The sequence below is a fragment of the Hippocampus guttulatus genome, chromosome 4 (genome assembly GCF_054856545.1).
Source record: "Hippocampus guttulatus isolate MCC_2025c chromosome 4, RoL_Hgut_1.0, whole genome shotgun sequence".
Lineage (NCBI taxonomy): Eukaryota > Metazoa > Chordata > Actinopteri > Syngnathiformes > Syngnathidae > Hippocampus > Hippocampus guttulatus.
Window position 1 is genome coordinate 24,203,816 of NC_141264.1, and position 17,583 is coordinate 24,221,398.

General features: G+C 45.3%; 1 protein-coding gene across 2 annotated transcripts in view; it reads left to right on the top strand.

Annotated features, from left to right (window-relative positions):
* The window catches only part of kcnq1.2 (potassium voltage-gated channel, KQT-like subfamily, member 1.2), a 137,303-nt gene that overhangs the window by 2,383 nt on the left and 117,337 nt on the right, over positions 1 to 17,583 (top strand). For both annotated transcript variants that reach the window (XM_086109380.1, XM_086109381.1), the window contains exons 3-10: positions 7,217 to 7,307; positions 12,042 to 12,168; positions 12,290 to 12,368; positions 12,435 to 12,531; positions 14,119 to 14,259; positions 16,158 to 16,268; positions 16,349 to 16,444; positions 17,213 to 17,350. In XM_086109380.1, the coding sequence (XP_085965506.1) occupies positions 7,217 to 7,307; positions 12,042 to 12,168; positions 12,290 to 12,368; positions 12,435 to 12,531; positions 14,119 to 14,259; positions 16,158 to 16,268; positions 16,349 to 16,444; positions 17,213 to 17,350 (880 nt within the window). The remainder of the gene's footprint in view (positions 1 to 7,216; positions 7,308 to 12,041; positions 12,169 to 12,289; positions 12,369 to 12,434; positions 12,532 to 14,118; positions 14,260 to 16,157; positions 16,269 to 16,348; positions 16,445 to 17,212; positions 17,351 to 17,583) is intronic.

Here is a 17,583-nt window from a genome sequence, read left to right on the forward strand (position 1 = left end):
GGAAAAAAACCTCCAAAAAAGTCAAGGCGTGAATGCGGCAAACGTTTTTTAAAAATTTTGTTTCCACATTGTGTCTGTGGCGGCTCATGCCTTCATTCCGGCCAGCGTTGGGTTTGCACATCGCACGATGGCGACCTGGCTGCTCGTGTCTCATTTTAACAGGATGGGGCCGGATTAGTGCTGCTCTCGCTCCACATGTACATTGAACCGAGAATAGGCCCACTGACCGTTTGCTGCTTCGTCGTGACCTTCGCAAGGAGGGGGTCGCTGTGGTGGTGGTGGTGGTGGGGGGGGGGGGGTGCACAGTTCAAAATGGAATCCCAACAATTAAGGTTGACGCTCTTTTAAACATAATAGCCAAATTCTATGTTTGGTCAAAGGGGGAGTGAGATTCATGTTTACGTATGTTCGCTACGTTCTGGCGATGTGAGAGCATGTTTTAGTGTCAGGGTATTATTTCTCGACAGAATATTTTCAAACGTTTAATAAGCAGCAGAAGGTGCCGGCCGTGCTGCCGTTCAACATGAGCTCTGATGCGGACACTGGGGGGGGGGGGGCTTGGGATGAGGGTCCGATGTTGACCTCGGGCCAGCAGCTCCCGTGCGTGAGCAACCACTCCTCTTAACCTCGAAAGATGACACCTGGGCGCCCAGTTTTTAGTCACGGATGTAGAAAATATACAGTCGAAGAGGGGGGGGGGGAAGAGCCACAACAGAAAATACACGGCCTGCAGATCTTTGGATGTCCCCAAGATTAAGGCTTTAAGTGTGCTTCAAAAACGATGCTTAATCCTTCAATCCATGCATCCATTTTCATAATCCACAGTCAACGCTTTCTTTCAAAAACGAACAGAATAATGTGGCACATTCAATTCAGAAGTTGTCTTTCATTCCAATATTCGGTCCCTTTCAGGGACAGCGGTCACGACAGCGGACAGCTGATCGATCATGTTATCAGGTGACAGGGTGCATTCACGTTCTGATAAAAGAAGACATTGGAATGAAAATTGGTCCTTTTACGTTCATATTTTGCCAATGTTCATCATTCAGCGCCGGCGATTTGATTTCTAGACCCTTCTTTACCTTACCGTGGGAATAAAAAAACAAACAAACAAAAAAAAAAAAAGCAGATTGAATGCCTGGATTCTGAAAAAAAAAACATGCTTGGCATTGAATGAGTTTTCATCTTCGGTTTGATTGAAGTGACCCGCAAAAAAAGTCTTGTTTTAAGTGGCACTCAAGACGGATTCATCTTCTTCACCATGCCACCAAAATGCATCAACAATGCAAGTCGAGCGCTCGTCCGTGTGAAACCGAGCCCGGCGTGAAAAGGAAATAATTAGTCCAAGCCATTCAAACATTAGCCCTTACCGCTCAACGGTTAATGGAAACAACGGGCCACCTCTCCACTTCATTGTGTGTTTAATGTGTGCTGAATTACTGATGACCCCCCCCCCCCCCCCCCCACCACCACCCCCCACAGCACCAGCAATAATTGAAGCTCAAATGTCTCGTCTGAACAAAGCAAGAAGAACCCGAGCCTGATGATGACCCTCTTTTATGTAACTTGTCAATGGCTGTCGGCAGAGGTGTGTGTGTGGGGGGGGGGGGCATGTATTCACCTGGCCTCTTTGATAATTGCCAAGGGCAGAGGTGGCACATAAGGGTTCAATGCACGACTCATGACAGCCCTTAATAGGCCTGCTGCGCGTTTGTCTGACACACATGCGTCGAGGCGCTTGCTTAGGCGCGGATCGGCTGCATTTTCCGCTCATGCCGATGCACATACACACACAAAAAAAAGCAAAAACCCCCCCCCCCCCCAAAAACAAACAGAGTCCCTCGTACTCGGGAATGCCCTGCATGGTTCAAGTGACGCTATTCAATGTTTTGCTCTCGAGTGGCACAATTGGGATATGCCTCATGGCGGCATGATTCAAAAACCCCACACGGATTTTGATCGTCATTATTTTTTCCCCAATTACGAGAAAAAGAGAAATGCCAACGCGCTGGAAGTCGGAGGTTTAGGCACCTGACATTCGGACAGAGTGTACGGACGGCATTGAGTATGTGACGCAGTCGTACGGAGAAAGCCAGTGTCATGTCGGTGAGGTAAACTGACACAGTTCATGGAGTGAACGGCGAACGCCATGTTTAAAAAAAAAACAAAAAACAACAACAAAAAAGCCACATTGAAGTCATGCTTGTCAAAGAACAGAAAATTTTGTGGGTCTCGAAAGATGAGTCCAAAACGGGAATTCGACGAGGAATATGGGACAAAATGCGCAACTGTGCTTTGAATATCCATTTTCCGAACCGCTTGATCCTCACTAGGGTCGCGGGGGGTGCTGGAGCCTATCCCAGCCGTCTCCGGGCAGTAGGCGGGGGACACCCTGAATCAGTTGCCAGCCAATCGCAGGGCATGCTTTGAATATGCCCGGATCAATGGATCAATATTCCCACCCCTTTTCCAATCAGAACCGCATCACATCGTTTCCCGTATTTTAGTTACCGTTCGTCTAAATCTTGTCTGCATCGTGTCCAAATTTGAGCAGATTGCGTGCGTTTCGACAACCAGGGGGTTGGGGGGGGAATCACATTTGGACACTCCCTTTTGAGTCTTTTACATAACCGTACGGAACAAACTGTGCAGTTGTGATTCCTAAATGCTCTCTCAAGTGAAAGCGTAATCCGACCTCTTGAACTCCCTCGGACGCCTCGTCCAACGCTCTCTTTTCCTTATTCCGCAAGACCGTTGTGAGACGGGAACACCGATATTTGAGACCCAATTTAAGCCACGCTGAACTCCTTTTGCGACGCCAATCATTTGACTTTTCACAACCGCAACGGCCGGTGGTAGACAACGACGCCCTCAAAGGCCAAGCGGTAGCGCTCGCACCTGTCCATCCTGGCGAGCACGCAGACGTCCAGATGTCGTCTGCGGTACTTGGTGTTGCTTTGTGTATTTATAACTCGGCAGATTACTGAAATCAGTCTGCCGGCTCCTATGTACGTACGCACGTATGCGGAACTAAACCCTTATATTGGATATCTGCTTATAAGAGATTACCGTCAGCGCGGGATCACTCCCATTTGGTGGTAGCGGGTTGCGGGATGTGTTTTGAAGTTGCTCTTACGTATTCACCGCAACACGCTATGCCGAAAATCACCGTGATATACTGTACCTTGGTTTTAAGTCTGCGGTTCCGTTTAGATAAATACCGTTTGTAATGTTTGTTATACAGAGGTTGTTTCGATTTCAGGAAAAGACCAGAAAGTCCAGACTATTGTGTCGGACCATCTGAACTATCGGGGTGATTGACGGAGTCCCCTTGAAAAGCTGTACTTTGTTTCTGGTCAGGTTCTTGATCAAGGTGTGGTCTGAATTAGACTGGGCTGGCGTTCCCGATGGTCAGTGAGGACCGAGACCTCAAATCTGGTCCTCGAGAGCCCCTATCCAGCCCGTTTTACATTTCTCCCTCTTCCAACAGTCAGAGAGTCGGTCAGGATATTCTCGGCATTGTGGAGTTTGCATGTTCTCCCCCGGGCCTGCGTGGGTTTTCTCCGGGTACTCTGGTTTCTTCCGCATTCCAAAAACATGCATGGCAGGCTGATCGAATACTCTAAATTGTCCCGAGGTGTGAGTGTGAGCGTGGATGGTTGTTTGTCTGTGTGTGTCCTTGCGATTGGCTGGCAACCGGTTCAGGTTGTCCCCCGCCTACTGCCCGAAGGCAGCTGGGATAGGCTCCAGCACCCCTCGCGACTCTTGTGAGGGTAAGCGGATCGGAAAATGGATGGATGGGGAAATTCATATCAGGGCAAAGGAGAGCTTGCGGTGAGTAAAATCTGCCCCAACTGCCGAGCCAGCATGCGGACTGTAGCGTTTTCAAGTCTTTTTGCTAATCAGTGTGAATGCAAATTTTGTATTTTTCCATTTTAAATATTAAACGCTGGCATTTTTTTTTTACCGGTGTTCAAATATTCGCATTTGAACTTGTGACCTCGGTCCCACTTGTTTGGTATGCACCTGGGTTCCGATATTAGCATCCACACTTGACCTGAACGCCGCTCCGCTTGGCCACTCTGACCTGTAAGAAGATTTCCATTTATTTCCCGTCTATTAGGCGGACAAGATGATGGCTAAGCCAGGATGCAATATCCGCGCTTCTGGCCACAGCCTGATGTGCTGTAATCCATCCTTAAGCTCCTCCCACGGATGGGATGGGCGAGGGCTGAGCCGGCGGTGGGGGTGGTGGTGCTGGTGGGGGGGGGGGGGGGTCAAAGAGGACTGCTCTGTCTCCCACATGCTTGCTTAACAGTCATGGCCAGGGCAATTTGTGAGCACTGTCACGCGCGTTGCGTTCCACGATAGACAGCTCTCCATTTTGTTCCGGGCTTTTTGTTAGCCATCGATAACTATTGACCACACCGTTATGTCCGTCAGTAATGAACATATTTGTCTGCGCAGCATCTGAGAGAGGACATCCCCGAACAGTTTTTCATTTGAATATTTTCTTCACGCGTATCTCTTCATGGGACAACAAAACGACAGACATTTTAACGGCGTGAGCGTATAGCTGACAGAGATTTGGAGATTAACGGGCATGTGTTGTTCTCATGAAGGAGCGCTTACCGTATTTTCCGCATGATAAGGCGCATCTAGAATCGGTCCATTTTCTCAGCGGTCACCACAGTGGACAGCTTATCATGTTATCGGGGTGCGTGAAAGGGTTAATTGGCTTATCATAAATGCGTGGCTGTCGCTCTCGCTCCCCAAATATACGTCTTCCTTCCACGTGGTCTTCACATATGCGAGTTTTAAACCGTGTTTTTGAATGAAGCTGCATGCCGCGACTTTGAATATTATTGTCAATAATTCTCGCTAAAGTCCCCCAGCTGTTTTGTTTTTAATCAGATCTCGGAGGTTTTTTTTTTTTTGGCGCAGTCCGTCAGAGCAACGTTGGCTAACGGCTTTGGAGTGACCCTGTCCTGTTCTGTTTTGTCCTGTCCCGTGCGTCCGTCTGTGGCAGCAAATGCGACTCACTCGACGAAAACATGATTGGACCCAAAGTGGTGATTTATAGCCAGCCAAGCCACGAGCATTTTTGTGTCAAAACCGTCCTATGGCTGACATTTCTTCCTGACCTTATTTTGTAACTTGTGATGGTGTGATAAAAGTATCACCGCAGTCATCCTGTCACAGCTTTATTTCGAAACGTGTGGTATTCTCAAGAAGCGGCCTTGTATTCCGTTTTTATTCACTTGATTCATGTCGTTAATCACACAGAGGTAGCCATCTGTATTAGTATCTCCACGAGGTTTTACGTGTTCTTCTTCATCTCTTCATCCAAGTTCTTCCAAATGCTGAGGACACGATATCGAGGGGCATATCCTGGGAGCGGCGTGACCGGACCGAGGGCTACTTCTCTTTTTAAGACCTCACTTGTGACCTCGTCTGTTTTAAAGCGGAGAGACTCCGAGTCCCGTCCGTCGAGAACCGCCAATTCTCGTGTTTGGGCTTTTCGTTTGACGGACTCACGTGCGTGCGGGGAGGGGAGCGTGGCATCTGTGTGTGTGTGTGTGTGTGTGTGTGTGTGTGTGTGTGTGTGTGTGTGTGTGTGTGAGAGAGAGGTCAAGTAATCCTCACCCCGGAAAATCAAAGTCCCATCTGCCCAAAAATGTGTCAGCGACTTTTACGTTCCCTGCCGTCACCTCACTTGGTGCTTTCCACGCCGCGGCTCGCTCTCTACTGAGGGCGGCTTCAGGACCGCATCCACCGACACCAAAGGAAACGGGCGCCATTTTTCAAAAGAAATAACAAAAAAGAACCCCCCCCCCCCCCAACAAACTCTTGAGAATGCAGAAGTCATGTCGTTTGAGTCAAATGACGTCTCGTAAATATCAAGTTGAAATTTCAGCCAGGCAAGTGCCAGGTCCTCAAAAATTGGCGATTTGAGTCTTAAGTCACATGACTTGACTGGAGACGGGTCCCTCTGCCTGCTCCTACCCACAACAAGGAAACACAAAAAAAAGTTAACTGGCGCTGTGACGTTCATCGTGTGTACTTAGGGTACATTGGTTAAGGCCCACTCCCCGGACCATTATATAGAGAGCTCCAATGAAGGCTGAAGCGGTCAGCCCGGTCAGGGATTTTCTCTTCACAAAAAAAAAAAAAAGATAAGAAAACCTTTATTTGTCTCACACTGGAGAAATTTGGATAATTGTCTCCAAAAAAGAAACCTTCAACCAAATTAAAAAGTGAACTCCTGACACAAAATGTCATTGCTGCATTTAATTGGGAGCCTTGCTCTCTTGAGCGAGCCTGATATTCGGGGACCGCTGCTTTAAACGGCGGCAACCTTGCTGCGATTGTGTTTACTCGATGCGCTTAAACATGAATGATGATAAACAACAGACATTTACATAACCCCGTTTTTCAGCATATGGCGTCTAATCCAGCTAGAAGCACACCAAAACACAAAGCGCCCTCTGCTATTTGTGTGTGTGTGTGTGTGTTAAAGCGAGTCCGATGACGATGATGGTACATGCAAACATTGCTGCCGTGTCATGTCAAAGCACTCCAAAGATGTGTCCAAAGGATTATTTCTGGGATCGTTAAAACACACAACTGACTCTGCTCTTAATCCCGCGAGGGTTTGGAAAAGAGAACTGGCCAAAGCTACAAGGCCAACCGACACCCCTCTCACACCCTCCCACCCCTACCAAATTCACCTCATGGTCAGTGGCAGAGCGAGCCCCCCCCCCCCCCCCCCCCCCCCATCCCCAATCCCCCACTCCCTTCCATAATATGTTTGGAGCCCACAAGTGTCATCAGGCCAGATAACTGTTTTCCACATTTCCCCATGTCCTCTGTCGGGAACATAAAATAAATGTTTATCGGCATTTTCTGAAGAATTGTAGGGGTTTGTTAAAATAAAATCCAGAATGTTAAATTAACCAACTAATTAAATGGTCTACTTTCCCTGACATTTTTAGGCTGAAAGTGGAGATTTGATAACATTGTGTGACTCTACTGTGTTCCAAAATTGAGAGAAAAAACCCCCCCAAAACACATTGAGAAGACGATCTCATTGATTTTCGGTCTGAGAACCCAAAGGACCAAGCATGCAGTGGACATTTTTTTTTTCTAGGTGCATTATTTATTTGCATTGTGTTTGACCACTTGTCCTAACCTCGTGCTGTGTTCCTACCCACAGCTTCGTCATGGTTCTGGTGTGTCTCATCTTCAGTGTCCTGTCCACAATCGAGCAATATGCAGACATTGCTTCCGGATCTTTGTTCTGGATGGTGAGTGCAACTGAACAAAGTGCTTCTCGAAACATAACCCCCCCCCCCCCCCCCCACCTCCCCTCATCTCTATTGAGGAGCGCTAACTTGCACTCAGTCCAGCGCAGAGAATAAACGTTTCTTCGTCTGATTGCCGGATGCCATTTTTCTGTCGTAATTGTGCATAGATGTGAAAGGGCGGAGGCTCCCAACTGAGGAAAAGCGCTTTAGAATATAGACAAATCATCTCCACATACAAATCTTAGAGGCAAACGGCTTCATAACTGAAGCAGGAAGTGATTGTGAATGTGACATGTAGTACTCGTCCACAGCCACGCGGTGGCAGTAGAAGATCTGAAGTGGTGGTGGGTGCTGCGTGTCTCCCAGTGTGATACCTGAAGAACAAACAATGGCCTCTTATTGCCGCGTTGCGTAATGGGCAAACTCGGGCTTTATATTGTCCCTGTAGCGTAGGTGTTAGAATGTCAGGTGCGGGGGGAGGGGGTTGAGCACAGAGGGACATGGCTCCACCAAGACTGCTTGCAGTGGTGCAAATTGGTAAAAATGACTTTAAAAAAAAACCTATCAGGGGGCCATTAAGGGTGTTTAATGATGCAATAAATCGGGGGTCTTGCAACAGGTGGAGGACGTGATGGCTGCTGCTTTGGAAACTCTTCAAAGAGCTTGCATCATCCCTCTTTTTTTTTTTTTTTTTTTTTTTCCGGCCAGCACACCGGGAATATAAAGTGTAAATACACACGTAGCTCCTGCACCCTCCCACACACATGCACACACAGTTTATGTACCACCTCCCGAGTTGACGGGGCCAGCCAGAGGACAGGAGTGAACGCGGTGTTCTGTCAACTTTTGGCCAGTGACCTTTGAGGACCTTCTATCGTGGTTACTCATTCATTTATACCTGAGAAGAGCCAAATAATCCAGAATATAAGAATAGAATATAATATATAAATATAAGATAAGATATCCTTTATTTGTCCCGCAATGGGGAAATTACAATCAGAATTCAGAATATTATATAATATTTAATAATATAAATATATATAAAAATATTTATATATATAAAACGATATATATATTAAATATGACACAACAATATATATATATATATATATATATATATACATATACACACACACACACACACACAGATGTGTTTCTACTTTTCACTTTCTTTTTGATTTAAAAATGTGAGAGACTTTTGCTTAACCAGCTCCACTACATTCACAGCCATGCATGTGAGCGGGGACATACTTTGACTTATAAAATGCCAAAATGATAATTGGAAATTCTGACTGGCAAGCCTAAAGACTGTTGGGAGGGGGGGGGGGGATCTAGAGGACGATAGGTTATTTGTTACACTGACAATAACGATAGATTGAATTTGCTCAATTTTATTTTGTCAAGTGTTTGCATTAAAAACCATCTGCATCCAGATTTTAAAAAAACAACAACAATGGACTAAATGTATAGTCGACAAGTTTAGTTTTTACAATTGTTGGACATTTGCGAGCATGTACAGTAAAGAGGAAACAATCACTCAACACACAACTCACAACAGGATAATCACCCCATATCATTATTTAGAGACATCCAATAATAGGGCATTTGCTGAAAAATGTTTCCATTCGGCTTGATTATTGGTCGGCGTGTTTGTCTACCTATGCTAGCAACACATTGTGACAGGCAGAGCTCAATGACAGGCGCTACATCACTAACCTGTGCATTTGGAAACGTCATTCACAGGAAACAAATGTGATTGTAAATTAAAACGAGATCATTTCTGTCCGTATATCGACTTGGGACATTTTTGATGGGTGCTGTGCCATGAGACTTTTTTTTTTTATTGTGTGTGTGTGTGGAATGGTCGAATATGCGCGTCGGCTCATTAATTTCCGAACTAGACCTTTTCACATTTCTTTCACTTGTTTTCCAAATCGTCAAAACATGCCCTGACTGTACACCCCCCCCCCCCGCTACGATCATGTCGCAATATAAAATGCTGATAAGATAAATGACTTATTTACTGTGTGTATTGAAGATAGGGAGGGGGGGGGGGTGTGAGCGGCCATGCGTTACGGCGGTGATGATTGGCGGCGGTGGCTAAACTTAGAAAGTTCAGGGTCTGCTGTCATGCATGAATCACAGGCTGCTTGTTTTGGATGGCACAGAAGGGGGGGGGCGCTGAGGTACATTTGGTCCTTGAGGATGTTTGGCCTTGGGCGCAGCTGCCAAAGTAAAGCTCAGCCAGCCATGGGCAGGAGTCACACACACACACACACACACACACGTGCGCGCACACACACACACACACGGTCTGAAGAAGTCGCACATCTTCTCAATCTGTGTTAACGGTGCACATCATAAATTGAAAGACAAGAAAGAACAATTATTATTATTATTTTAGGAACACTTCAGACCAATTTGGCTCAATCTCTTTCTCTCATCACTTTTTCTTCTAATCTGTATCGCCCCCCCCCCAACCCCCCACCTATGATCTTCATCTGGCTGTGGTGGATTAGTGCTGTTTTCGGTAAACATCATATAGCTTCCACGTATCCAATACGCTTATGGGACCGACATCTGGGTGACCCATTTTATCGAATTATGACTTTAATCCCCTCTCACATTTTTTTCCGAATTTGCGGCGTACTGTATGCCCTTGACTCACAAATATTATCCAGATGGTGATATCGAATGTACTGGGAAGGAGATAGAGTAGATTTTTTATGGGGCGGGGGGCTGCAGTTTTTGCTCAAATTAATCTTTAAATTAAACAAAACAAAGCAAAAAAAGCATCGGTTCATAACAGAATCATTATGTTCGAGTTGTTAATATGATGACAAATATCAAGGATGGTAAATTGGATCATTGTCACTAACATTTCCCCCTCTCCTCACATTGTGTTTTTTGAAGATGAAAAAAGCCCTAAACATTTTTTTGTTGTTGAATTTATTATGAAATGTCAATTTAAATTCAGTAATTTTCATACATAACAACGACAATTCCACTACTCCTACTGAATAATAATAAATGTGCATAAATAGGCAAAAATTGATACAAATAGGAGTAACAATTTTAAACTATGCAAAAGAAATGCTTGGTTTTTGAAAATTAAAAGCTATGCTCTCTTACATTAATTCATAAAAAAATATCTATCTATCTATGAAGATAATGAATCATTACTGTCATTAGCATTACAATTTTATGGCACTTTTTATTGTGATGCTTTTTTTAATGGGAGACATTTGGCCACATCACAATTAATCATAAACTACACCCAGCAGTTTATTGACACAACATAGTCCATTACTTCTTTCTGCAAACTTGAGGTCGTATAGCAGCACTTCATTATTATACTATCGACATTATCTGCTGATTTAAAAAAAAAACCTTGCTCCAGTCCAAATATTGCTGGCTATGATTGACAGGTCATTGTTTTGGGGCTCCGCTGTGCCGTGTTATTGCAGCAGGGCTCCGAGGATCGAGTTTCATGCGAGGGGTGGCCCTTTCACAAGTACCCGGCGGCCACCCACATGGCCCCCCCCCACACCCGAACTCACAGCATGGTGGCTAAATATTATGCATACCTGGCGGCCACCGACACGATCTCTATTGGGCTGACTTAATTAATTCACACATCGGGTATTTTCAAAACATGCAGTAGAGTGGAACTTGGGTGGCATGTGTGCCAGAGTAAAAAGTAGCAACGCAGGAGCGTATTTACAGATCTGAATGTAAACTGATTTTGTGATCTTCAAATGACTCTTGTCTTCCCTGCAAGGTGTACGTGACACCGTGGGCTCTATTTTCGCAGACGGCATGTCAGCACCATTGGGGTCGGTCGCTAGGTGCCCACTTCACGATGCCGATGTGCTGTGACACGTGAATGACTAGCGCAGTTAAAGGGGGTGCTGGCCGTGATTGAAGTCGGCTGTGACCACTCCCACTGTGGCGCAGCCGTCCTTCTCGCAGAGCAGACGGCCTGAGCTCAGGTCTGAAATTGCAAACAAAGTTTCATCCACTCACATACTGTATAACATCATTTAATAAAACAAACAATTCCAGTCACCTGACCTCTGAAACGTGAGAAAAATTGCCAGTAAACTATACACGCCTATGTTCGCACTTCTTGAATCTCATCAGCGGCGTGTGTGAGTGTATCTGGATCAATGTATGCTTCAAATTATCGTAGAACAACTGTGTGTGCACCCTTGGTTGTACTAGTGAAACTGTAAGGAAAGTGGCAATGGTGTGGTGTCCAGTTTCTAGATTCAACTGGGAATACCGTACTTTTACAAATTAAGTATAATGGACCGTAAGATCAACCATATACTTGCACTATCAAAAAAAAAAAGTTGTCACGACCAGACTTTTTGGGTGATTCATGGATTGTTTTGTAGGGGCATTCATTTTACTCAGCATTTTGGGTGAGATAAGTCAACCAAAAATGAAAAGTTCAAATGTAGCTTCCATTGAGTTTACCTCAGATTGAGCTTTCACCGCTAGCTATCAAGCCACCATCTTTCCTCCTAGGTGGTCCACCCCCGATGCGCGGTCCCACCACTGCGTTTCTGCGTCGCGCACACTTGCCACTGCCTGCCGCCGTATGGCGGTGACGGATGATACAAGGGCCCGTGTTTGATGTTGCCTTATCTCCCCGAAGATCCTTTCGTCTTGTATCCGTGCCCCGGTTATCTTGATGCTCACGGAATCACGTCGCCTTGTGTCCCGCAGGAAATCGTGCTGGTGCTGTTCTTCGGCAGCGAGTACGTGGTGCGGCTGTGGTCCGCCGGCTGCCGCAGCAAATACGCCGGCATCAGGGGACGCCTCTGCTTCATCAGGAAGCCCATATCCATCATAGGTGCACCTGGCCGTTTTGTTTTTGTTTTGGGGTTTTTACAAATACAATGAATGTGGCAATGTAGATACTGATAGAGATAATTTTATGTCAACACAAGGATGTCATCATTCTCTTGTCACAGACTTGATTGTGGTCATCGCCTCCATCATTGTACTCGCTGTGGGCTCCAATGGCCAAGTTTTTGCCACATCTGCCATCAGGTAGAGCTTATCTTCCCCACGACCAGCTGCTGAGCGATAAGGCTGAAGTGTGTGTGTGTGTTTCAGAGGCATCCGTTTCCTGCAAATCCTGCGCATGCTCCACGTGGACCGACAGGGCGGAACGTGGAGGCTGCTGGGATCTGTGGTGTTCATCCATCGGCAGGTGCGTCAGAAATCGGGCAACAAACGCAATGTTTGTCAGACATTTCTGCCAAGTTATTTGTCGATGTAAGAAGTATGAAAAAAAATAATAAAGGGGTAAATGTTCAAGTACAGTTCAGTTATATTTAACTTTTATGTGCAATGGATTTGCATTGTAGTCTTTATTTATTTATTTATATTTTTAGGACTGCCGATTATTTTAATGAGCCATTAATCTGTCTACATATTTTTTTATTTTACTAAGCAATTTATTGGACAAACATTTTGTAATTTTCATTTATCAATTATCAAAATAGTTGTCAATTATTTGATAATTGACTAATTGTTGATTCTTTTAGAGCTTTTTATTTTTCCAAACAGTTATTTGGGCGCAGTTTTTTTTAAACTTCCTTGTGTGATGCATATTAATTGAGTCATTATTTGAGTACATTTTTTTTCTCCTTATAATTAGGTGTAGTGTTCAAACTGGCCAAAATGTTGGTGTGTATTTCAGTAATATTAATTGTTCGTTTTTATTTTTATTTTTAGGTGATACTTAGAATTTTAAATAAAAAGTAGTGACTGGTTTCAACTTAAAATATAACACAAATGTATGATCCCAAAATGGACACCATTTGAAGCTCGTCTTTGATGACCCTCATTTTATTTTATTCATAGTTTGTCCTCCCATGCTTTTAGCCTGCTGAGCAGTGCTTTGCCCGCTTGCCGTCAAACCGCTTAAGCCTTCACTACACAGCGACCGATCCACAGAGCTGCGCGTGTAAGCCACAGCAGTGCGGGCTTTATAAGGATAAAGTAGAGCGCGAAGCCGATAGAGTCAAGCTGAGCCTCTTTTTTTCACGGGCCAATAGACGATGGCTGTGATCAAACCCGACGTTCATCTCTCTTCAGGGCTCCACAAGAGAAGTTAAGATTAAAGATGTATCGTCGCCATTGCGCTTTTTGTCAAATGATCCTTTTATGTAATGATGCGCTCTGCTTAGCAGAAGTGGTTGATGCTTATTTTTTTTCCCCCTCAGTGCGGGTTAGTAGGAGGCTTTTAATAGTTTGGGATTTTAGTGGGTTTTTAAAAAATTCTGTGTTAGATTTTATCACAAAATAAAACAACACAACTTTTAAAAGAATTTACAAACAAAAGAGTTAAAGACGTTTCATAGCAAAGAAGTAGCTGACTAAAATTACTAAAAGAATGCGGCGAGGGGAGGACACAGTATTGAACCTGAAATGCAAAGCATTTAGACTTAAGGCTGACTTCACTTCTGTTGGCAGCCTATTTCATTTTTGTGCAGCGTCACAGCTAAATGGCCACTCATCTTCTGTGCATTGAAGGGATTCATACACTTCCCTATTTCGCACAAATTGTTGCAATAACTCTTTTGCTGATGCTCTAATTCCCTTTGTGTGCAACCAAATTCCGTTGTGAAAAGTCATACAGAAGATGCTGGTCATTTTACGTATGTCTTTATTGTTGTGTGTATGTTAGTTGCTCCATGTACAGCATTTTGTATGCAGCAATTGGCTCTTTCAAAGTGCTCTATAAATACTTTATAAATTGAGAGTTGAGTCATGGATACCTTTTTTTTGCTAGGAGCTGATCACCACGCTATACATCGGCTTCCTGGGCCTGATCTTCTCATCTTACTTTGTCTACTTGGCGGAGAAGGATGCCGTGGACGAGGAGGGCAAGACGGGCTTCTCCAGCTATGCTGATGCTCTGTGGTGGGGCGTGGTAAGCGGCCATGTCGCTCCAAAGTGCGGCAACATCATCCAGCCATTTTCTGTACTGCTTATACTTGCGGGGTGACATTTAGCATTTGGGCTAGCGGTCCTCAGCCACCGGTCGCCAAAGGTACTGGGCCTCTCAACTAGCTAGCTAGCTCATTACTGTTGATAGATAGCTGGCTAGCAACATTCTAGTTGCTAGCTAGCTACATTCTAGTTGCTAGAGAGAGAGAGAGAGAGAGAGAGAGATTTTTCTCGATTTCTTCTTTTTTCTTGTAGCGGAGTGGATGCGTCCCAATGAGGAATCTACTCTTTTTCTCTCCTCCTTGTGTACTAAATAGTTTTTTAATCTCTGGCTGGGGTTCTTTGGGAGACCTACTTGAGCTTCCTACCATACTTGGGCGGCCACATCACATGCACGTGGAAAAAGAAAAGAAAGAGGATTCTTGCGGATAATAGCTGCAACACATTATCTGTACAATGCTCTTTCAAGTGTGGGGGGGGGGGGCGCAGGGGTTGTCGAGGTCTGACCACCCGGGTGCATGCAGTTATTGACCCTCTTGTGTTTTTCTTCCCGCCTTTTGCGTGGTGTGTTGTGATGCCCCATTCGGCCTCAGTGCGAGGGCGCCGCATTCCCCCGAGCAGTTAATTAAACGTTTGAATCGAAAGCGGGTCGTAATGAGAAACCTATGGCGGTCTTGTGCAGGGGATCAGGCTGCAACAAAGGGAAGGTAATCAACCATTCACCTTGAGACTTTTTGCTTCACGGAACTTTTCGAGCCGCGATATAAAGTGTCGGTTCCCTTAATTAAAACTTTAATTGTGGGATTATGGCCTCCCATTCACCCGGCTCTGCTCACAATGCTCCGAGAAGAATCACAACGGGGGTATTTGCGCCTTTTTTTTTTTTTTTTTTTTTTTTGCTGAGACTGTAAACTCATGAGTTGAGACAGAGTGCGTGTGTGCGTGCGTCTGTGTGTGAGTGTGTGCGTGTGTGCTGACAAGAATGTCCGTGCCCTGATCTTTGGCACAGCCCCCCCCCCCCCCCCCCCCTCAACCCCCCGTGTGCAGGTGCGGGACACAGCTGGAGAGCAAGCCAATGCCAGGATTGGATCACATTCCCTCACTTTCTCTCACTTGCCCCCCCCCCCCCCCCCCGACTTTCTTGTCCTCCCGACAGGGCCCTGCTTCATTATAAGAGGGCAGTTCAAATTTCCATTTGCTCGGGTTTTGACTGAATTCCCCCCGCCCCATAAGGAACCATGGAAATCAAATGAATCTGTTCCAGGAGTAATGCAACTCACTGTTTGCCCTCTCTTGGATTGAAAGCTTTCAGCCGTGCGGCAATCGTTCGACCCTCCGCAATTTCTCAGCACGCTGACCTCAAGTGCCCTGAGCGGTGCCTTCAAATGAAATGTGTTGTTATATCATTGTGACAACTTTTAAATACAGTCACCGGCTGGCCATCACCACAGATTTTTTTTCGTTTTCATTTATTGAAAAAGAAACTGCACGAAAAATATATTTCAAGAAATATTAATTTCACAATTTGAACAGGGGATGTCTCCACAACACTGTTCAAATACTCGGTTTTATTTATTTGACCGCATTTTTGGTAGAATTAACCATTCACTTTCAAATTGTTAAATGGGAATCGGCACACACCGGCGACCATTTAATGTTGCCTCTGATTAACCCAAAATAAAGTTCAGCTGTTCTATTTAAAATGTTCTCTTCCTATTTTTTTTGTGCAGTGTGAAAAAAATAAATCTAAATAAACAAACAAACAAAAAAAACCCCAACTCATGCCAAAAGTAGAGATGACAAAACATGCCAGCTTTCCAAAAAATTACATGCGGCTTCCAAGGTGTAAAAATAACCACCTTCTCTCTCTTCTCTCCCGAGGTGACCGTGACCACAATCGGCTATGGAGACAAGATCCCTCAAACGTGGATCGGCAAGGCCATCGCCTCCTGTTTCAGCGTCTTTGCCATCTCCTTTTTTGCTCTGCCGGCTGTAAGTGTCACTAATTGTTCCCCGCCACATTGTTCTGTCGCCTGCCGTGATGCAAGCGCAACCTAATCTTCCCGGGTCAGGGCATCTTGGGATCGGGGTTCGCCCTGAAGGTCCAGCAGAAGCAGAGACAAAAACACTTCAATAGACAAATCCCTGCCGCAGCCTCTCTCATCCAGGTCAGTGCCCTTTTTTTTTTTTTTTTAATTCTTGAGGTCACCACATGCTAGCAAAGCGTACATGAAGAATACGCCTTGTGAAAATACGGAATTGACAGCACAGACGATCTTTGCAACTCCAACATAGTACAGTGGTACCTCCATCCATCCATCCATTTTCCGAACCGCTTGATCCTCACTATTGTCACGGGGGGTGCTGGAGCCTATCCCAGCCGTCTTCGGGCAGTAGGCGGGGGACACCCTGAATCGGTTGCCAGCCAATCGCAGGGCACACAGAGACGAACAACCATTCACGCCCACACTCACACCTAGGGACAATTTAGAGCGTCCAATCAGCCTGCCACGCATGTTTTTGGAATGTGGGAGGAAACCGGAGCACCCGGAGAAAACCCACGCAGGCCCGGGGAGAACATGCAAACTCCACACAGGGAGGCCGGAGCTGGAATCGAACCCGGTACCTCTGCACTGTGAAGCCGACGTGCTAACCGCTGGACTACCGGGCCGCCCACAGTGGTACCTCTACTCATGAAATTAATTGATTCTGGAAGAAATTTCTTCACTAGAAAATTTCATAAGTAGAGACGCGTTTTCCATGTAAATGCCCTAATTCGTCCCAAATTCAGATATAAATGAGAGTTGTGCACAATGTAAAAAACAAAGAATAGAGTAAATAATAAAAATGGTCATTTCACTTGTAACTGTCCTCGTTGTTTTTTGCCCTCTTTAGTTCATGTTCTCTCTCAGTAATATTCCCTTTATGTCCCACAGACGCTTTGGCGCTGCTATGCGGCGGAGAAACCCAACGGCTGTGCGGCGACGTGGAAAATGTACGTACTGACTCCAGAGGCCATCGCCAAGGTGGAATCAGACAACTCCAGCCCCACCATCAGGAAGCTGAACATCTCGGTAATATGTCATTTAGCGTCGGCTCGTTCAGAAAAAGATGTGTAGACAAAGTTGCCAGTTGACCCGCAGTTAAAACCTAACGGTGTAAATGGATCGTAGAAGCTTCTGGTTTGTAGTTCTTCTGTTCTTTCTCCTTGCGGTTCCAAGTATGAATTTGTTCCGAATTGTTCTTCAGGAACTACGCGCATGATAGCAGTGGCACATTTGCACGTCTAGCCTTCACTGTATTCTCT